The sequence below is a fragment of the Teleopsis dalmanni genome, chromosome 2 (assembly GCF_002237135.1).
Source record: "Teleopsis dalmanni isolate 2A chromosome 2, ASM223713v2, whole genome shotgun sequence".
NCBI lineage: Eukaryota > Metazoa > Arthropoda > Insecta > Diptera > Diopsidae > Teleopsis > Teleopsis dalmanni.
The window spans coordinates 176,595,724-176,619,459 of NC_051847.1; the positions used below are offsets into that span (position 1 = coordinate 176,595,724).

The 23,736-nt window shown below is 27.9% G+C and overlaps 1 protein-coding gene across 1 annotated transcript in view; it reads right to left on the bottom strand.

The window, feature by feature from the left end:
* Positions 1–23,175, bottom strand: part of LOC119684614 — a 108,414-nt gene extending 85,239 nt beyond the window's left edge. The window contains exon 1 of the mRNA XM_038098691.1: positions 22,630–23,175. Within this exon, the coding sequence (XP_037954619.1) occupies positions 22,630–22,921 (292 nt within the window). The 5' untranslated portion in view covers positions 22,922–23,175. The remainder of the gene's footprint in view (positions 1–22,629) is intronic.
* Positions 23,176–23,736: the final 561 nt, after the last annotated feature.

Genomic DNA, 23,736 nt, shown 5'->3' on the forward strand with positions numbered 1-23,736 from the left:
CAAGGATGCAAGCACTGCGTTTGCTGTAATTTAACTTCTGCTCCAATCATATGAGCTCATACATGTGAGTGAGTAGTGATGCGTGTCTGGTGTATCTTATTGCCAAATTTAATGAGTACAGGGTGTACTCAGTTCCAATGCATTGCAATGCAATGCAACTGTGGCAGTTCACATGCTCAGATACAGCTACGATGATAGTAAATTATATGCGTTTTTGATTGAAAGACCTTTATGTGTTTGGACTCCGATAAGTCAGAAGAGATAATTGTTGCTGTCACTTTAGTTGGAGTTAACATACCCTGTACACTTTGAAAATTGCTTGTAAAAAGAAGTGTGTACGTCGTAGTTATTATTATTTTTTTTTTTATTTTCTTGTTTTTTTTACCCTCATAGTTTATTACTAATATTTACTTTGTGCGATTTTATTTCTTCGTCTTTTTCTTTATTTTTTTTTTGTTTGCTATGTGCTGTCATATTTTTACTTGATTTTTATATGAGCTTTCCGATAATATCACATTCACTTACTTTCTCCATGGTCCCGCATTATGTGTGTATGTATGTACCTATGTGAGTATCTATGTTAGTATCTATGTGTGCACATATGTGTTCATATGTAAGCTTGTGTGCATGTATTGGCACTCATTGCCTTTGGCATCAGTTAGTGTATGTGCCATATATGTTCGATTGTGTATGTCTACCTATTTATCCGTATCGGTTTGTATCTATAAAATTATGATGCTTGGTTCAAACTTTATGGCGTAAATATTTTATAGATTTCTTATGAGCAGAGCAACTAACGGTGAAGCTGCTCACAGTGGTTTCCAGCTAATGATAGTGATTCGTTCCATTGTTTTTTTACATCTTCGCTCTAAAAATTATTGCTGATGTTGCTGCTAGCTTTTTTTTTTCTTATACTAGTTCCCGTTCTCATTGCTGCTGTTGCTGTTGATGTTGGTGTTGTTGCTGGTGATGTTGTTGTTAGAAACCACTAAAAAGCATTTAATAGCAATTTGTTAAATTGCTTATGAAATTTATAATCGCTTAAACTGTGTATGCTGCTGGGGATTCTTATGTGCTCACAGATACTCCAGTAAATAATAATTATAATAAATAAAGATTTTGCGATAGCTAGTAGATAAAATCCACTGAAATGAAGTATTGCAAAAAAATTGCTGGAATTTATGTTGATTAATTACAAAATGGAAGATTTTAAAAATTCGCACATAAATTATTTACTTTATTAATTACTTTAAAAAATAATAATGTACTACTTGTGGGTAGCAACTTAAAAACAACTTAAATGAAACTCAGTTATAATAACTTCAGAAAGCTATTATAACTTGAATTAAAATATGTAAAATTAACAATTTTTGTATGGTCGAATGATTATAATTTATGAATATAAATTAATATGCAATATTCAAAATGGTATAAAAATAATTCAAAAAAAATATATGTAAATATCAGAACTTTTAATATAAATTTTTATAAAAATTTTTGTATTAAATTATTTTATATTTTTATATTTTTTATTTATTAAATAATTATTTTTGAGACTTCAAGTACCAGGAATCGAACTCGGGTCCTGCCAAATGTGGAGCTCAGAGCTCAGAAACAGCTGGTTTATGATTTCGTTCTAATATAAACACAACAAGTAAAATTGTTAATAAAAACTTTCATAGCAAAAGTAACAAAACTCCAGAAAAATATGCGAACGTAAAAAGACAAGTACGGCTTTGGATCAGTTGGTTAGGGTGCGCTGATTTTGAGCTCCATACTTGGCAGAACCCGAGTTCGATTCCTGGTACTTGCAGTCTCATAAAAATTTTATATAATGGTATTATAATAGTATAATAATGTAATAGCATAATAATATTACTTACTATTATATATAATAGTCAACATAGGTTGAAATAAATGCTTAATGCTGATTTCATAGTCACAATTAGAGTCTTAACACTGCCTTAAGTCAAGTTTAAATCAACAACCTTACTGAACTGATTCATACTTAATTCGTTTTTAAAACTTGAATTGCTATAGATTATTATATTCTTAAAATTATTGACGTGAAATCGCCCAACAGCCGGTATTGTGGCCAGAAGAGCCCTATTGTATCAATTTCACTATTGATTACACAAAGCCCTTTAAAGCTTTGTGAACAAAGTTCAGAATTAAATCTAGAGAAAAACTCTTGATTTGTTCTGGTGACGCCTATATCTGAGAAGTGAATATCAGGCAAGCCAAGGTAGCTTGCCTACCTAGCTCATTAATAAATTTTTTTTGTGCTTAAATTTAATATATAATTTTGTATCGTTTGAATATGTAAGTATATTCACACAAAAATATATATATTTTTTCTTTTAGGCTCTAATTCTGATATTTATTACTTTATTTATTATTACTGATTTTAATGTTTTAATATTTAAATATTTTTTATTCTAAAATTTAATAATTAGCAACAATATATAAAATTACTTGATGCTTAATCCACAATAATAGAATTTTTTTGAACGATATCTTTGGACTCCTTTTTCGAGGGTTATCGGTAAAAACAGTATTGTTTTGTTTTTATTTTCATCTTGTTTCTATGTTAAATTTTTTAAAGTAACTTAACTTTAAAAATACAATGTAATTTAATATATTTTAGCTAATTTTTGCATTTTGAAAGAAAATTTACTCATCCTTTACTTTTACACTGGCTGAAGTCAATAGACTCCAGGGTTGATATTCAAGATTTATAAATTTACTTTGCATAAAAGTGTTGGAAATGCTTTAAATGCAAAGTACGATTTTATTTTATAAATAAATAGGAGAAACAGTTAAGGAAGTTTACATATTAACTTGAAGGACCAACACCACCACCAACAATAACAACAATAACAACAACCAAAATACATAAATGAAAATGTAAATATTCTCACCTTAAAAGAGCATAAAATCTGCGTTAAGGCATCTTCTTTCCATATTCCGTAGAAGTAAAAGTTTCAACCCAAAACAAATTGTGAAATTATTTTTGTAATGTTAAATTTATACAAAACTTTCCACTTAAATTTTTTTAGTGCATAATCATCGTCGTAATGTGCAGAAAAACACCAAACACGAAATTATGGAAAAGTTCTGCAGAAACTTGACCGGAAAATTTTAAATTTTTTCCCGAGAAAAATTTTTAACCTATTTTTACGCCTTCACGCCTCTTTCAGTAGAAAAAGTGCTTATGCAAATTTAAAAAGTGTAGCTCGTGTTTTAGTTGCGTTTTAAGATTTCTCCAACTCGTCCAAGGGCCTCAAGAGAGATATTAGATACACAAAGGTAGGTGCGCAGTGAGTGTGAGGACTTAATAATTATGCACTCTCGAGTGTTATGTATAAACCACAATTAGTCATTCATACGGCATACAAACGGTCTTTACAATCGAGAATTGTAAGTTCATGAGTTATTTCAAATTTAATTGTAAAAGAAAATAAAATGAAATATTTTCATTTATATTATTGCAAATTAATAAAAAGAAAAAAAATCATCTCATATATAAAACAGTCAATAAATCATCTTAGCAAGGGGGCAACGATTTATTTAGTACTTAAATAATAAGAAAAGGTTATTCATTTCGTGATTCTAACTTGACAGTACTACATTAGTAGTATATAATAAAAAAAAAACTGCCATCGAACGCCGCATATGTCGAGACCTGTAATCTAACAATATAAACCGTTTAACATCCGCTGAACACAGAAAATTTTTAAAAAATTACTAGAAGATCTGAGATAGTTTTATAATGAAATTTTGTTTGGTAGATATATTAACAAAGATACATTAACAAGTTTATTTACTTTTTTATGCTATAGAGATGAAGACCTCATATGTCGAGACTTGTAATCTTACAATATAAACTGTTTAACAACCGCTGAACACAAGAAATTAAAAAAAAATTACTATAAGACTGGGGACCCTGTATATATTAAATATTATATCATTAACTATATTAAATATATTTAATATATATATAGATATATTAAAAAGTTTATTCTTTTTTATGCCATAGAAATGAACTAATGGTGTTTTCGATTGATTAATCTGGATTTAATCTTGATTTAATTTCGATCTGTCAAATTTGTTGCCCAATCGAACATTTTTAGAGTAATCTAACATTCTTATAGTAGTGTTAATAAATATATATATTTTTTATATATACACATATCGAATCAATTCACACTTCATCTGTCAAATCATATAAAACAACTGTTATTTTCAGAACAAACTTGCTACTCTAGCAAAATATCTAGAGTGTTATAAATTAATCTCAACTGTAATACATTTTGCCCCAGATTTACCAAGCTAAAATGAAAATTGCAGTAAAAGTGCATTAAATGAGCATCTCGATTGAAGAAATTATCCCCGATTTACCAATCAAAAACGCCATACGTATTATATGTACTCAGTACTCTAGCTTTAAAAACCATTTTTTCCAGATTCTTATGGAACTGTTCTTCCATAATAATATATAAACTAGAAAGGAATTTATTAAACGAAATAAAAATATTTTAATAGTAAAATCAGATAAAGGCAATAAATCTGTTGATAATACAAGATAACACTATTAGGTTGGTTTTTTTTGCTTATGAGAGAGAGTAATATATAAATTATAATTAAAATTAAATAGATAGCTGACAAATAAACCGCTTTTGCCGATAATATAGCGTATAGTATAAATGTGGAATATAAGACGCACATATGTATATATAGCAGACCATAATGTTGCTACTATCAATAGTACTATAGTAGGTTTTATTTTAGCATAAAATGAATTGCTAAATTGCAAGTTTATATATAGTAGTGGAGGAATTAATGAATTGTGCGACATCTCTGTTAACGTTCATCGGTTAAACTATAAGCTGTATTATTAAGTAGCTTGTCTGAAGATTATACGAAAATTATAATTCTCTTTAGGTTTATTCCTAATGAGTAATATGAGTAATAAAGTAATATAGAAATACCGTCAGTCGTAATCTATTTTAATATAAATTAAATAATAAATTAAATTTGTTTTTTAAGCGCTTTTGATTCCATTTATGGGTGCGGAATGTGATGGCTATAAATATTTTGTAATGCATTTTCAAAAAGGAATTTTTAGTTTTTTGTTTTAAACAATAAATATGGAAAAATTTTGTTTTTTTATATACGTTAAATTATGAGCTATATTAGTCTGGAAATCAATTAGAGAATTATAATTCTCATTCGGTTTGTTAGGACTTAAATATAAAAATGATGTGAATGTGGTATCAATCTTAATCTATTTTAATACAAATTAAGTTGGTCTGTATATTTCTTTCTTTTCCATTATGGATGTCAATGCATTTTTAATAAAGAAATTTTAATATTATGGGATATATATAAAAAAAAAGGAAAGATTTAGCATCGTTTTCCTATTACTTGGATAGTTTAAAGCTAGGAATTCTTGAGTTATTAATTGGTAGTATATCTATGAAAATGTTAAGAAATTACTTCATTTCTTCTTGTAAATAATATATTTGGACAATCCAGGAATTTAACCCCATAGCTTATGTGTTACATAGTTTGACAAACATACTTTGGTGCATAAGATTTTCTGACCTATATTGTGATGGTAGGAAATATACAAGAAATTATTGTATGATCACTATCGTTAAGCTTTACTTGAAGAGTCTGCATTATCACGAAAGCACTGACGTTAATATTCTAAAACATTTCTGGATGCGCTATGCATATATTTTTCGAAATCTGTCTTAATTATATTAGACTTTTTTTTTTATAGACATTCATAGAATACCAATTGGCAGAATTTTTGAACGTAAATCCTTCCGAGTATATGGAAATTTTGAGACTTTGTAATAGTCAATTTTAAGAAATAGTTCAAAGAAAATAGAACCATTCTATTGAATGGCGAATCTATTGAAATAGCAGGGGTTGGTACGATAAGCTACATTTCGTATTTATCTGATTAGACATCATGCAAGTTTCATTTTTTACAAAAAATACATTCAGGGTTGAGAGGAAAGCATAAAAGGTATGCACACGGTATTTAAAACGGTTGGTATCACAATCTGAACTATTCTAGCTTAGGATCTGAACACGGTTGCCACTTATGGTACTTTAGTACCAAAATTGGTACTTTTCTTTTCGTTTGGTACTCATGTTTAAAAAATGGTACATTTTTGACGACCCAACTTTATTGTGGATATTTCCAAATAATTTTTTTTATAAATGCAACTTTGCACTATTTTATATTTTGTTCATTTATAACACTATGAAAAACACAGAATGAAAAAATAAAAAGGTCAAAAAAAATTTTGGACCTTTTTTTTACAGAAATGGTACCTTTTTAAACCAATTTTGGTACAGGAAAAAATTTTCAAGCGCAACCGTGGATCTGAACAAGTAAGTTGTCGTGTAAGATGTGATGCTTACGTATATATACACAAAATATTTATATAATTTTTAAGAAAAATACATTGATCATTGAATACGATCTGCTCCGTTGAGAGCAGAAAGTGTTAAGAACACAGAAAATATTCAGAAGGGCTTGTACCGACATCCTGAAGGACTATTATGCACTACGATCTAAAATATTTATTTGTTTTTTTAAGATAGATACATTTGTCGTTGAAAGCGAAAAGTTTTACTGCCGGAAAAGGCAATTAAAAGATTTGTACTGATATCTTAAAGGACTATGCTAGAGTACGATCTTAAATATTTATTCTGCATGTTTTAAAATTACGAAAATCGCTGAGAGTGGGATGGTAAAACTATGGTTTTATAAAATTTTTTACAGATCAATGATTTTAAATTAAGATACTATATTAAGCTTTTTACTGGTAAGCAAATATTCCTAACGAGTTTAAAAATGATATATATTTATATAATTTATAACAATTACAAAAAAATAAATTTAATAAATAATATATATATATATATATTATATATATTATATATTATTAATTATATTATATATATAATTAATTTTAATTATATATATTATATATATATTAAATATATTATACTAAATAAATTTATATATCTATAATAATTTATAATTTATTATTTTGTCAATTTTTAAAAAGCTTGAATTCTATTCACTCACCCCGCGGTGAGAACTATGAAGTCAAGAAATATTTGATACTGTTTTAAATTGCATAGATTCTTGAAAAAATGTAAACCACACCACGTTGTTTTCTTTTATATTAAAAATGCAAAAAAAAAACAAAATGAAAAAAATAGAAAACAACATAAAAATGTATAATTGAAACAACATTTCAACTGCAGCCTGGAAAAGTATAAAATAATTTATTTCAATTTTTTCCACTTATTTATATATTTTTGTAGTGCAATATTTTCTACCATGAAAAAAGGTGTGTAGTCCTGTCCCGGACTTCAGTGCAGTGGCTTCCAACCACTCCTCCTTTATGCTGCAATAAAGTGCAGCATTATTAACATTGCAATCGTTGCACGATTTGCTTTGCCTCACAAAATTTGTACTTTGTTGCAAGTTGCACAATTGGTCTGGTCTGCCTTTAAGGACACTAATGGTTTGCAGGCAAGAAATTATTTTTCTGTTACTGTTACTTTCAATGTGACTCTGACTGTGACTGTGACTGAAATTGTAGCTGTAACTGTATCTGGGTTCTCAGTCAGTGCTTTTTCCAGCTATAACAGTTAAATAGAAGTGCACTGATAAAGTGCAAGTAGAAATGAGTTTCACCAATTTGCATAATTAGGCACTTTAATATGGACGCAATGAGGCGAAAATAATACCAAACGGAACACAATAGTATGTGCAGAAGCTTGGACTAGATACTTGGACCGGATGAGTAGCTCGAAGAATAAGAGCACGATATTTTTGCTTGTTTGTAGGACAATGCTAAAGTGGTTTAATCTTTAAACAAAATTTAAAATAAAAATTTTCACTATTTACACTATTAAAGAAAATAAGCATTTCTCTAGCTTTCTGTAATGTTCAAAAAATTTTAATAAAAAAAAAACAGAAGTAAAAATAAGTAATATTGAAATACTTGCATAAAAAATTTAAGAAGAAAGAAAAAGTATTTTGAAATTGAAAAATTTAAGAAAGCTGGTTTAGTTTTAGTCAGTTTAAGATTTACTTACAGTTTACGCACTAGCGATAAGTACTTATTATGACAGTCTGGCATTAAACTATCTGGTTGACAACGCAAAGCCGATGACAACCAGACACTGATGTAGGCCAAGAAGATGGGATGAGAACGTTTGTGGTGATGGAGATCAGGACAGATGGAGGCAGATCATGGGGGAGGTCAAGGTTTATATTGGACAGTTGTGCCAAATAAGAAAGAGAAGAAAACTTCAAACTACGAATTCACACAAAAAGAGCCACCAAAAACTTGCGAAAAACATGTTGTATTTTGTCTCTAAAAAAGTATGTTTGCAGCACGCATTGTTTTTCGTATTTAATCCAAAATAGTACAGTTGAAAGTCATTATTAACTATTGGAAACATATGATAAGTAGGTTCCATCGAATGGAAGATGTGAGAGATGACAGCAGCCTTTTGTAAAGAATTTGAAGTTTGACATGATGTACGATTGTCAAACGCAAAGTCAGTTATGAAATACTCCTTCAATGTCACGAAAGAAAATCATTTTTATATTGAATTCAAACGGGTGAAGAAAAATAGACTTGTTTCGAAAAACCGAAACCTTCAACATGAAAATCAAATCGCCTTAGCAAGATGACCATGTTTGGTGTTTGATGGGACCAGTGCGATATTGTGGATTATGAACTCTTGAAGCTTGACAAAAATGTTAATGCATAATGTTTTTGTCAACGAATAATTAATTTAAATCAAACATTTTCCTAAAGACAACAGGAATAGGTCGGGACACAATGTAAAGTATTTTTGTTGCACGTCAATGTTTCATGTCACACAGCAAAACTAACATAGTGAAAGACAGCTGATTGATGTCACTTGAATGGGATATCGTTTGTATTTGTCCTACTCTCCAGATCTGGTACTATCTGACTATCAGCTCTTCGCATCAATGGGGCACTGTACTTAAATTATTTATCAACACTTATTAATTAAAAATAATTTTTATTTTAATTTAATAATTTATTGTTTTAATGACCCTGAAGTACCCTGAAGATGATAGATCGATAGATCGGTTCACATAAGATTTTTTTAAAAACAAAAAATTTTTTTTAAAGTTTATTATTTAACTACTGACCAATTAACCCGTTAAAAAAAAATTATTATTTTAATTTAACTGACATTTTTTGTTTACAAATTATTTATATTTAATTTTATGAATCTCATGGTCTTCTGCTCGCAGACTAGCACTTCAGCAATTTCGGGGATATTGGAATATGGCTCGACGAATGGTTTGCAGTAAAGACAAGCATTTTTTTTGGTTGATATTTATAAATTACTTGAAAGATTGGCAATTTGTGTAGAAGTCTATAACCAATATTTTGTATAAGAAAAATTAATTTTACAAAAAAAAAAAACAAAAGTCGGAAGAAAGTTATGCATAGGTACACCCATTAAATATTTAAAATACACCAAAAATAAATGCCAAAATTTGCGAAATTTAAGAAAGTGAAAATTTACTTTTATATCATTTACTATATATGTGAATATATATGAAATTCGGAATTCATAAAATTCTTGTGTAAGAATATAACTCAAAAATTTCACAACTGCAGCAGATATGCCACATTCTCGTATATTAAACGTAGAGGCAAAAAGAAATCTCCTCACAAAAAAATATTTCACTTATTTTATTTTTGCATATCCTCTTTGGGAAACTATTAAGTAAACAATTTTTCGAATGTTGCTGTAAATTTACATATAAAGACCATTATAAGCTTAAAAAAATATTATAATTTCATTATTGTGTGGCGAAAATAAGCAAAAAAACGCAGCAAAAAATAAAATAAAATTTATTTAAATGATAAATTATGAAATATGATATGTACGAGTAGTCTGTTGCGTGGACAAGATAAAAATTTTTATATCCAACCGAAAAAGTTCAAAAGGAAAACCAGCGAAAAAAATAAAGTTTTTGGTTTCTCTATATAGAAAATCCAAAAATAAATAAAAATTTTTTCTCATATTTACTCATTCTCATATATAATTTTTGAGCACTTAGTAAACATACATCAATAATACACAAAATTCGCATTAAGTTTACTTTAAGCTTAAATGAACTTACTAAGCCACCCTCGCCTTGCAATCGCTCGTGTGTTTGCATACTTAAAAGAAGTATAAAAGCAAATATTTTTTCGGACAGCTTATGAAATTGTATATCAATTATTACTATTTAATAATATTAGGGGAAGGAAAAAAAAATATTCAAACAAAAACAGCAAAAAAAACAGAAAGAAAATAATCGCACTTCCACACACATAAAAGGGAATAAGATAAGAATAAACAAAGAATAAAGTTTCGCAAAGCTTAAAGGATATGAAATATCCCATACACGCTCGTGCGGACATAAATTTACGCCACCAAAAATGTAAACAAGCGAAAGGAAAAGCAAAAAAGCAAAAAAAAAAACAGAGAGAAACAAACGCAAACAAAAACAAAAATACACTGCAAATAAAATGAAATAACATCTGAATTTTATTGTGGCTGGAGTGCGTAAATTATTATCGAATTAAAGCTTTATTATTTCGACTAAAGTAAGATGATCCTTGGTATATGCAATATTTCAACGAGGTCGATTAAATTCAAAATGGAGCGTTATCGAAACTCAAAAAGAATTTATTTGAAAGATTATTTTAACAAAATATATATATATATAGTGTATTATATATAACTTTATTAATACAGAATTGATTTACAAAATAATTATTTTAAAGTAAACATATATATAAACAGGTATATAGGATTGTAATCATATTAAAAATGCTGTAATTATGCAGCAATTCGTGGCATTCTTCATACCAAATCGATACAAAATCTATATATAAATGACGTGAATACATTTAAAAGTGCAAGTGTAAACATGCTAAAGGAATAAGTTAAATTAATTATGAATGTTCATATGAGACGTTAATTATTTTATTTAATTATTATACATATTTATATTATATTAATATATAACCTTTTTATATATATTTTTTTTTTAAATAAAATGATGTTTAAAATGTAAGAAACAGTGCCCTTTCTAACTGACTATACATCTGACATCTTATTTTTATCTGATTTTTTATTTTGTTAAAAAAAGTATATATTAATATATAAATATATATGATGTTTAATTAAAATAATACACTGAGGGATAAATCTCATAATCCTTATGCACATATTCGCTACTAAATCTTTCGATTTCTAATTTAATTTATCAATAATGTATGTATTAAAAAACTAAAACTACTTAAATTATTTCTATTAAGCATTTATGCTGTTATTTTTATATCTTTAAGTGCAATTTACTCCAAATCATGTTAATGTTCTTATAATTTAATAATGCTCTTATATGTATTTTTGTTCGAAGAGGGTGTTTTGGCATCTATCAAAATATCGCTACGAAAACGGAGGGTGTTTTTATGTCTGTTTATGATAAATTATTAATAATGGTTTGTCCATTCATCTTTAACTAAAGCAATAACATCTTTAAGGTCTTATATAAAAACACCACTGGTCAAATCAAAATAACAAACAAAAATAGTAATGTTTTCCTCCAAAAATAGTCTAAATAGTTACTACATGGGGAGTCGGTTATGATATATAAAAATTATAAAAATATGTATTGAAATTATACAAAAGTTATGATATCAAATCTATAAGTATTTTTTATCTATTTGGGGAAACTGTATATAATTAGATGAAAGAAAGCCTATTAGATAAAGTAGTAAGAGGAATGGGGTTAGTAATAGGATTAGAATAATATGTATTAGTAAATAAGATTAATGAAAGTAAAAGGGTTTATAAATATAGTATAATATATTCTGCATTACAAAAATAAATTTAATAAATTTATATATATAAATATAATATATTAATATAAAATTCAATAAAATTCAATATAAATATAATTTAATCACATTATTTTCAATTGTATTTTTAATTTCCAGGAGCCTCAAAAACTACTTTCTATAACCACATGTAGTCAACGATTAAGGCTTTCTGACAAAGGTCGTCCGAACTTTTTTGTTCCGACGAATCTTATTCAGGTGATAGTGCGTTTAAGATATGTAGTAATCTAAAGGCTATATTAACTTGTTTATACTGACGTCTCTTTGCAGTTATACAACTAAATGAGCTACTTATTCGACAATATTAGAAACATGCGGAACCGAAAATTCGTAGGTACGATATTGGTAAATCAATTTTGAGTAATATAAACCGTTACATTTTCTTTTTTATATCCTCACTATTCATCTGGCATCAGCGTTAACTTTGTTTAATTGAGTCGTGATGTCGCCTAAAAGGTACAGAGGTCAACCAGATCTTTTTCTTGGAACTACACACTACTAATAGTGGCGTTCTAAATTTTATAGATTATTCTCACTAATGTTTACTACTACAGTGGAAATTATAATTATTCAGAAGAAAATTTAATTTTGAAATTAAATAAATTTTATTTTATTTTTTTTTAGATCGGTGCATTCAGAAAAGGTAATTTCTCGACTGAAATCGAAAATAATAAAAGCAGTTTACGGTGCGTCACAGTAAAGTCGATACAAATTTTAATTATTCACAGTAATTAAATTCGAAATGTAAAATTTTCTAATACAATTTTTATTTAATAATTTATAATGAAAAACATTTGTGCATATTGTGTGCATTGTTGCATTATGCAAAGCTCAAAATTATATAAACAAATTTGAAACTAATTTGTGCAAATAATTAAAATGTTAAAATTATGCAGAAATCTACCAAAATATGGCAAAATTATTTTCAACAAAATCAAAATAAGTCAGTAGCGGATTTAATTTGATTGAAGGGTGAAAAAATTAATTCATTTTAATTCCGAAGTAATCTGTTAATGAAGATATATATATTTTCTAATAATTAGAGAATAATTTTATTAATAAATAATAATAATAAATAAAAAATAAATTATAATATATAATAATAATAATAAATAATTATGATTGTTTTATTATTAATAAAAAATATTAATAAAAATAAAAAAATAAAATAAAATAGTAATATCAATTTTACTAAAAAAATAATTATTATATTTTTTGTCATTTTTCTAAAAATTAAAAATATGTATATATATATATATATATATAATACAACAATACAGCAGTGCTTACCTCAATATATAAAATTAACTGGCTATTAATATTAGGAACTAAGAAACTAATTATTTTGAATTGAACCGAAATCAGTGATATTATCCTTTTTCTGATTGAGTAATGTGTAATAGGCAGACATACACAGAGACTAGGATTTGTAACAGACAGTCCTTACTGCCAATTATAGAAAATATATGAAAAATAACAAGCTAGTACAATATGTGCGTAATATTTTTATGTATATTATATATATATTATATATATCTGTAACATTATTTTCTTTATAAATGACTGTGGTCATACATACACGTACACCTAGATTTTTAAAAGCTAATACTTGATGACGATGACAAAAAATACATGAAAAATTGTCAAGATATTACTAAATATGGTTTTGTTTAGTCATTTTTAAATTGTCGAGTGAATTTATTCTGAAATCCTTTATCAAGAATTTCGATATACTACTTATTCTCACAAGCATCATAAACTTTTCAATTAGTTAAATTACTTGAAAAGATATCGGTTCCTGAAAAACTTATCATAGCAACCTTGACCAAATACTAAATCGTTTATCTAGTATTGAAGCAATATCCTTAAAGACATACAATGTACTCACAGACAAGGTTAGATTAGGTTGTATCGGCGTTTTAAAGCTATTTACTTAGGCCTGTTGGCTTATTGTCGTACCACAAAAGGGAAGAACTCAGAGATATAAAATCATCTTGTAGTACCTATGGCAAAGAGTTAGAAATACTATTTAAGGCAAGGAGGGGCGGAAAAATTCGGTCTTGCAAGCAACTTAGAAGCTCCTACAGTTTAAATTTTAATTTTAAATGTATTTTCTATACCTTTACGCCTTATTGCAAAACTGCTCCTGATAGCAGTTTCCCTAATTATGCTTTTTAATAAAGTTGCTTCCGTAATAATGTTGTGTTGTATTTTCATAGCACTTGTTAAACATATTTCAGGTTCATTTGTATCGCAATTTATTTATTGACAAATCGCATTAAAATTAAAAAAATTTTAATTATTTTTAATACCAAAAAAAGAAACAATTATATTTTATTTAAACTATATATTTTTAGTGATCCTAAAAAAAATAATTTTAGTAATTGTAAATATATATAATGTAATACAAATATTTTTTCTTTATATTTATAAACCTAAAATAATTATAAAAATAGAATAAAATCAAAAAACAAAAATGTTAATGAAATCCTTGAACCTTTATGAATTTGAAAATATTTCATTTATTCTCTGTGCTCGTGCAACAATCCTTTTCAGCAGCAGAATCAACAACAACAATAACAACAATAGCTTTCATAACTAAAGAAACTCTTATCAAAAATAATTCAAGCAGTGTTAATCCTTAACACAAAATGTACCGCAATCAGTAATCCCTAAGGCTCGATTATTTCCATTGACCGCCTGCAAATCGTCGCTCAAGGACCCCACCTAGCACCAAAGCGTCTTCGTCTTTGTACAAGCGGACGTATGGGACGACGTCTGGTGCGATTGGTGCGAATGACACTTGAATTTCACGTTCAATGAATTTTCTTTTGTCGTAAAGCATTGATATCAAGGAAAATGCAGGCACACGGCTAAATTGTAATTTAACGCTTTGCGTTATGTGAAAGGATTCCACTTCCACTTCCACATTCTCTCTTATGGTTTTCGATTTTATAAATGAACAACACCACAAATTAAATCAAATAATCAAAATGACCGTAATTTGGATGCGGCTACGAAGAGCGCAAATTTATCTCATCTCGTCCGCACTATACGAGTACCTAGAGTAGTGGTGTGTGTGCAAATGGTTTTTGAGGCAAATGAAGCGAAAATTGGTTACTACGGTCAATGGAAGTAATTCAGATAGTGTGAATTTATATACATTTAATATAAACACAGGACCACATACACAGACGAACCAATAAACAGGATCAGAAGTAATGCAGTGCATATTGATTGAAATGAAATTTGTGGTTGCATTGAGTGGACCCGGGCATACGAACTCTCAACACTTCAAGTGTTAATTACTGAAATTTGTGGAGAATATAAGGCGGAAGGTAATACATATAATATTAGGGCGCTGTATGAGTACTCCTATTAATAAATTCTTTTGTATATGTCCACATATATTTTTTTTTTTGTGCGAAATGTGTGAAAAATTACTTTATAAAATTCCGGGAGCAACACCCATTTTTCGGACAGTGCCGATTTTAATATCTCATAGACACGTTTTCACTTTTATAGCTCTGGATTGGACAACAGTCAGCAAACGCGTTCATATCGCACAGATAATTTGCGTGTCTGCGCTGTATTAGTTTGCTTATGATTATGATTATGTCCTCTTATATCCTTAATAAATGAAGGGACGCGTATCTGTTTGCGCGTATCTATGCACAGGGAGACGTGTTTTGGTGCGGCATATTTATGTTTGCATTCGTTTGAAATATGAGCTCATTACATTGATAAACACATTTTGCGCTTTTGTGCGCTGCATGGAAATTCTAGGTACACATGCAGTCCTTCGCATTCAATTTACTCAACAGCGCCCTGAAATCATGCGCTGCGCCGTTGTGTAGTGTTGGGAAGTGTTTTGTGCTTTGTGCTGTGTGTTGTGTGTTGTGCTATGTCCTGGCATCGAAGTGCGTTCCATGAAGCGTGTTCAGTGCTTTTAGTTCGTGGAGTGCGTAATGAAATTACAATAACGGCGGCCTTTGCCGCGAAATGCTTGCGTTTGTTATTATTTTTAATTAATAATAAATATTTGCATATCTTCATCAAAGCATCTTTCTGTATAACATTCACATAGTTTTTAATTTACATTAAAAATTGTCACAGAAAAAAAAAAAATATTTTTGTTTGTTCAAATTATTAAAAACACTTAAAAATTTTTATAAAATTCTTTTTTTTTCTGGAAAGTAGAAAAATAACAAATTCACACTTAGTTAATGGCATAAACATATTTTGGATTAAGAGGAATAAACTCTCTTTAAAACAGAACCCATAGCTTCTTACTTCTAAAGAATTTGTAAATTATAAACAAAACAATGTTTACTTTATGTTACAAATAATAATTAGCATTAAGTGATTAAAGTAACTAAGTACTGCTCTTAATTTTTTAAGCTTCGTATGAGTAATCGGAGGCTCTAACCATTTTCTGTTTAAATGGTTAGAGCCTATAGAGCCTATAGATATTCTAATAAGAATATAAGATACTATATATAAGATATTCTGTTTAAATGTCATGCTTTGATGAATATATTAATTGGGTTCAATTTTACTTTTATTCAATATTTTAAATGTGCTTATTATTTATAAAATATAAAAAATTATTAATCATAAGTATTTTAAAGTAGATTGGTTACCGGCTCCTCGGCAGATATGAGGTCAATTATTGCTTAATCTGATGAAGTGATAAACAATAATCCAGTCAAGGCGTAAAGAGGGGTTTTAAAAATACCTCGAGTTAAGAAAGAATAAAAGTGCTTAAGTCCACTGGCTCAAATAGCTTCAACATAATAATATTAGATAGAATAGACTATTGTAAAAAGTGCTAGGATATATATAGTTTATCTTAATCGAGCAACTAAGATATTTTTAGCAATATGCATCTCTACTTGTCAAGTAACTAATGATGATAGCTATTTTCTAAAAATCGCTTAGGAAATATATTTCGCTCTATTGCTCTATTGATAGCATTTCTCCAAACAGGGTTGTCGCCACAGTATTTAGGAAATAGTTTATGCTAAACACTGGAAATAACGAATCAAATTAATAATGTTCTCGCTCAAGGTTTTGCCGGTAATATTCCCTGAAGTGGTATGATTACAAGATAAGTGGAAACATCAAATAACACCTAAGGATTAAAAATGGATGAAGGTCAAGATCTATCTCGTCAACTTAGAAATTTTTAAATGCTATTAATTTCATTGACTTTACTGAACTACTTCAATACTATTGACTCTATTTCAATACTTCAGATAGAAATTTTCACCATCCTAAGAGGTTATTTTCTTACTGCAAGCATGGACTTCCATTAGTAAAAAGTCAATATTCTTACTGATACGCAAGAAGCTTATTTCAACTGTCTGTACTTTGCCTAAAATACTGCCCGTGTGTAAAAGATTTATTAATGTACTATGCACTTGGTCGTAGGTAACTCTTGTTTGGGTTCTCAGACGTTCTAATATTGTAGGGAATATGTGCGGTAATAAGTTAGTCGGACAGACTTGGCGCAACATCCTTGGAACCTTTCGTTTTAATGCATACTTCTGTCACCCACAGATGAAAGTTAATTTATGACATGGCGCTTAAATTCTAAAGTCAAACTTTCGACTTGATATATAAAAGTAAGTTGAAAGTATCTAGATTCACATCTCTCCTAATAGGACAATAACTAGACTCGGTGTGCCCTGTTAAGTCTCCTATAGTATATATCTCCTGGCCTTCTTAGGGGGAAATTTCGGAGCACTTATTGTGTCTATGACCGGATTTGTCCTGAATCATACTTCAGCTATTACGTTCAGAAAAGTATGCTCTAAACATAAACTAGTTTAATTGACCTTATCATTTTGTTAGAAAAATTTATCTAATGTGATATGGTTAAACCAACATTATGCGTCTAGTAAGAATACTTTGATCTGAGATTTAGTTAAAATCTAGTTAAATCAATCACATTATTTTACTGAGTGTAGGCTGAGTGTTCGTTAACAGATTTAACAATATTTTGTAATCATTTTTATATTTTTGAAATAGAATGATTTGTCAATTATTAAATAGAACACAATTTTTTTAAATTAATTGTCTACAGTCATCTTCGGGGAATTGATAGAATAATCTAAAGTAAAAACTTTTTAAACAATTGTTAAATTGGTACATGCAAATTCTTATTTTTTTTATTGAATTGCTTATAAGTTAATAAATAATTTTTTTTTTTGCAATTAAGAACAGTTCAATAATTTAACGAATTATTCCGCTATGTAAGTTTAAATCCTAAAAATTGCTTCAATTATTCAATTTAAATATTAAAAAAAATTCTGCACACATAACATTTATCAAGGAAAAAAAATTTTTCACGTACTTAACTTCCATAAAAATTGCAGGTAAAGCAATTTGCTAAGTCTTCTTACTCTTTATTTTTATGTCTATGTCTATTTTTCTTTTTCTATTTTATTCTATTTTTCTATTTGTAGAAAAAAGATTCATTTCAATAGAATTGCAATTTACTTCAATAAAGATTACTTCAGATTTTTCTGTGCAAGTTAATGTAGTTCCACAGCGAATCTATCTGTTGGTATTTTAGTTAAACATTTGTAATTTTTTTTTGCGTTTTTTTTTAAGATAGAAAACTAACAGATGAAAATAAGATAAAAAGTCTGTGGAAAAAACAACAAAAAAAACATAAACACATGTTAGTTCACATGAGTTTCTAGTGTACGCTTATTCAGTACACATTTTTTCCATGTACTTTCACTGTTGCTTACTTTGGCAAATTTTTATATCTTTTGTTTATTTTTGCAGAATGTATCTGCGATTTTTTCGCCGAATTTAATTGATGAGCACATCAATTTCTAAACGAATTTACACATGCGGCTGCTAGTAGCACACGTGCACATACACATATACACACATACACAGATACACACATACACAGATGTGAATAAATTGAAGCTGTACGTTACACACCAAAAAATCCGCCATACGTATGTACAGATACATAGATACTTATATGTGCAGCAGGAGCAGCAGCAGTTTAATGTTACGTTACAGTTCTTCATAGCATACTTTTCAGCGTTTCCGTTTCCGCTTCTCTTACTACTACTTTTTTTTTTTTTTGGTAATTTTTTATGTTGTGTTTTGTATTAATTTTGTTTCTTTTCCAATTTTCGTTTTTATTTTTATTTTATGTTGAACGCAAAGTTTATTTTGTTATTACGAAAGCTAAAGGGAAAGTCAAAGCCACTGATGAAGATAAGCCAAGCCATGGCAATGGCGAGCGTTGTTAGCAAAATAAGTTACCAAAAAAAAAGATACAATAAAAAAATGTGCATAAAAATATTTATCCTACAAAAAATACAAAAAAAAGCAGAGCAACACAAAAAAAAAATACCAAGTCAATTTACTTTTTACAAGTGGCAATTTTAATGTTGCACGGCGGAATGAGTATCTGCATATGCTACATGCCTGCATCTACGGGGTACTCCATTGCAGTTCGCTGCTACGGACTGGGCTGCAAGCCTGCCAGAAGTTAAGATGAAGTCGTGTATTCATGCTTCCACCTTCCGAAATCTTATGCAGCCATTCATTTAAGCTTTTTAAGTTTTTTAAGCACTGCCATGAATTTGAATAAGCAAAGCAAGCATGCATTGTACTCGTATCTGTGTGCATGCTTTTTATCTTTGAGTATGTGACCGTGTGCATGTGTGGGAAAGTACGTTCAAGGGTGTTGCTACTCTATATGAGAGCACAAAAAAGTAAGAAATTCATCTTGAATTCATTGTATTGCATTTAATTTTTTCCCATTGATATTTTTAGTAACTTTCTTGCATAAAGCGTGCTTTTGTAATTTCACGTACATATATGTATGTATGGTGTTTAGTGTGTGTATTAGTATTTAAAGCATGAGTTTGTATCTATGAAGTTGAATTGTATGCTTTACTTTATCTCACAGTTTGGCTTAAGTATGCATTTAAGCTATTCGTTTTAGTTTGTGTTATGTTTTTTTCAGTTCATTCCTTTTCGTATTTGCTTGGCTAGCTTATCTGTTAAGTTAGTAAGTGGCAACGTTGTGGGTGTGGCTAGGAGTAGTTCATTATGCCTGAAAAGATTTTATTTTTCTCATGACTAGGATGAGTATCTTCTTTTGACACTTTAATAGTGGAAATTTTAAACTTTACTGGCTTTTAGTATTTTTTTAACATTGAAGACGTTTTCTATGAGATCAATTACAATAATACTTTTTCTTTTCTTTTTTTAGTTCTGCTCTTTTTAATAGTCGATCATTTACTATTTGAATGTATTATATATAACATAAACAATAAAAACACCTATTTATTACCACAATAAGCTTGAAATATTAATATGACACATTGGTTGAGAATTTCGCATAATGACACACTATTTCTGGCAGTACCACTAATAAAAACTCCATTTTAATTCTAACAAGTGGCAATTTTGAAATGAATATCAGTCAAAATTTGAAGATATTTGAGAGTTTACATATTATTTTACAACGGTTTCAGTAAAGCTACTTTTTATATAATGCTATGTTAAGCCTTTTCCGAGTTAGTGTATCTGGGCAATTTTACTCTATGATGGCTGGGGGTTTAAGCAGAGTCTCATTATATAATGAGAACAATAAATGAAAAACCATTCCCTGACTAAGAAATTAATCATTTCATTTGATAGGAAAAGGTTCTGTAAGATTAAAAGCTGATAGGTACTCCCCGAAATTTGTTCTATTATGAAAAATAGTAGAGAAGTATATTTCTGATTTTAAATGTGGTCGTTCTAACACCAATGATATGATGCCTAAATAAGTCGACTAAAAAGGAGGAGAAAATATTAAAAGAGTACACAAAATCATTTCGGTAAATGATAAAGTATAGTTGCAGAAGATAGCTGACATCTTAGACATTTCAAAAATAACAACAACTCAATGATTCTAAAAGCTGTTTGAAGCTGTTAAAACAAGATAAAAAAAATGTTTAGCCAACTCTAGAACATGGAACTATTAATGGATTAATATGATTGCTTACTGCTATTACAAACCACACTTATAGTAATTAATTTGTAATTAATTACTTAAAAAAGAAACTCATATAATTAATATATGATATTGATATATGATACAAATATAATATCATTATAATAATAATAGTATTAGTGTTTTAGTTTAAATGATAGTTGCTTGGTTAATTATTTAGGAATTTATAAAAATATATTTTTGTATAGTCATTAAATTTTTTTTAAATTAATTAAGGTAAAAACAAAAAGTTAGTCAATATTTACGGACACCATATTTTAATAAGATTAACTTATAAAGTGATATATACTGAATTGCAACAACAAAAATTTTTATTTAATTTTAATTTAAAATTTTATAAAAATTTAAAATTTTAATAAAAATAATTGTTGTTGCAAGTCAGTACTATACGAAACCACTCTATCAGTAAATATTTTTAAAAAGATTAAAGTTTGGCATCTGCCTTAAATAATTTGAAAATAAATTACTTGCAATAATGGTACATTATTATAAATTTTTAATTACAATTTTTATAAAAATGTTTGTTGTTACCATTTCGTACAGTTTTAAACCTCTTTATTGAACACAACAGTTCGTATAAGTAAAATAAACACTACCGTCATAATTGACATTTTAAACAAATTTAATATTTATTAATAAAATAAATAGTATGTTTCCACTGGCTTCGTTAGACCAGTTCATTTACTTGAAACTGAAGTAAATTAACTGGTTTAGTGAAGCTAGTAGGAACGTACTATTATGTCGTTTCTTTAATAACTTAAGATGTTAATAACATTTACTGAATTATAGTAAAAATTTTTTATTTATATTAAAAAAAATATTTTAATATAATTATTTCAGACTCATACTTTGTAGACCATCTTCAATGTACATGAAGATATTTCCCATTTAAATAAGCTCATGTGTAAAGGAAATAAGTTATATACTGTGTATCATTAATGTATAATTTTAGAAGTAATTTATACATAGAAACTATATTTTTATATTGAAAAAGTGTGCATTTCAATAAAAGTCATCAAGTGAGTTTAAGTTTTAATGAAGATTTTTAATATGTCAGGCACATTATTTCCTGTGGTTTTGTGAAGGAAAACTAAAGAAATATAGACGTTGTAAAATGTCTATAATAATCTTAGATAATAATCTTAGATTGTAAGATTATTTTAATAACAAAGAATTTCAAGAATTTGAATACAAATATCACAAGGTTATGGAAAATGAGTTTATCATTTGGAATATAAAATTCTTTATGCAAAATGTACGTGTAGGTTGTAAGTATAGTGTTCCACTATATGTATGAAAAGTATTAATCGTTTCTAGTAAATTTTACTAAATCTGTGCAGACACACTTAAGTATACTCTAACCCCATTCTTACTGTGTGACACATAAGTTAAATATCTACAGTGCGAGTCAACAGAGTTAAACCGCTTAATAGTAAATCCAATTAAATTAATCAAAAACTTAGATTGTATAGAGTTCATTGTTTTCTACATTCTACATTGTATATAAGTGTGTATACGATACTTCTACGATATAATGTATCTTTTTTACTTATGTTATGTCTATTATTTTTATGTTTACTTTCTCTATCATTTACTTACCGCACCAATTGAGGAATATTAAAACCACTGCAATTGTAAGAATCCTATTAAGATTGTTGTTGTTGTTGGATATACTGCGGTGATATTTTTTATTTTGAGTTTTGTTCATTTTGTTTCTGGCAATATTGCAGCGACACCCACTGCACTCGTCAACCGGTAACATGTTGCACTGTACTTGACTTTTTGCCTCGTCGTCACAGATCACTTCCGCATCGCGTATATTTCTCATTTTATGCAATTTCTTTAGATTTTTGTAATCTGGCAACAACTGCGCTGTCTGCTCGAGTCGCATAATTAGAATGATGCCCACTTGACACTAATTAAGTGCGAGAATACTGTGTGTAATGCAGTAAAGGACAAGGAAAACTCCCCGAAAAGGGGTGCATTAAAGCAGAAAGCAGCGATAAAGATGCAAAAATCACTTTTTATGGTTTTTAATGGAGTTGTGTGAGATTGCAGGTTGTCGGTTGGGGTGCAACACTTCAACAGCAAATTAATGTATAGCAATGTTGCAACTTTTTTTCTACTTCAAACACATAAAAAATACATTTTTGTATAAAACAAACAAAAATCTATTAAAAATTTAACTGTTTTAAATAAACGAGTATGTATATGTTTTTACTGTTGGTTTATTTTATAATTTATAACTTTATAATATAAATTTAAATTTATTAAAAAAAATTTATATTTTAATTTCACTTTATATATTCATTTATTTTTTGTTTAATTGTAAATATTTATGTTAATTATTTCAATTATATTCAGTTATTTTAACTTATAAAGTATTTTTTATATATAATATATTTTTTTTTTTCAATTTTTCAACATTAATATTTTAAGTTCACTAATTACTTCATAAATTTTTTTTTTTTAATTTATATTGTTTTTAATTTTTAATATTAATATTTTAGTTCATTAATTAATTGAATTTGTGTATGTATCTTATAATTTATTTTTTTTTAAATGTATTTTTTTTTAATTTTTAATATATATATTTTTTTTAAACTTCAATATTAATATTTTAGTTTATTAATTATTTTAATTCAGATATATTTATCTTATAATTTATTTTTTTATTAATATATTTTTTTTATTTATAAAATACTG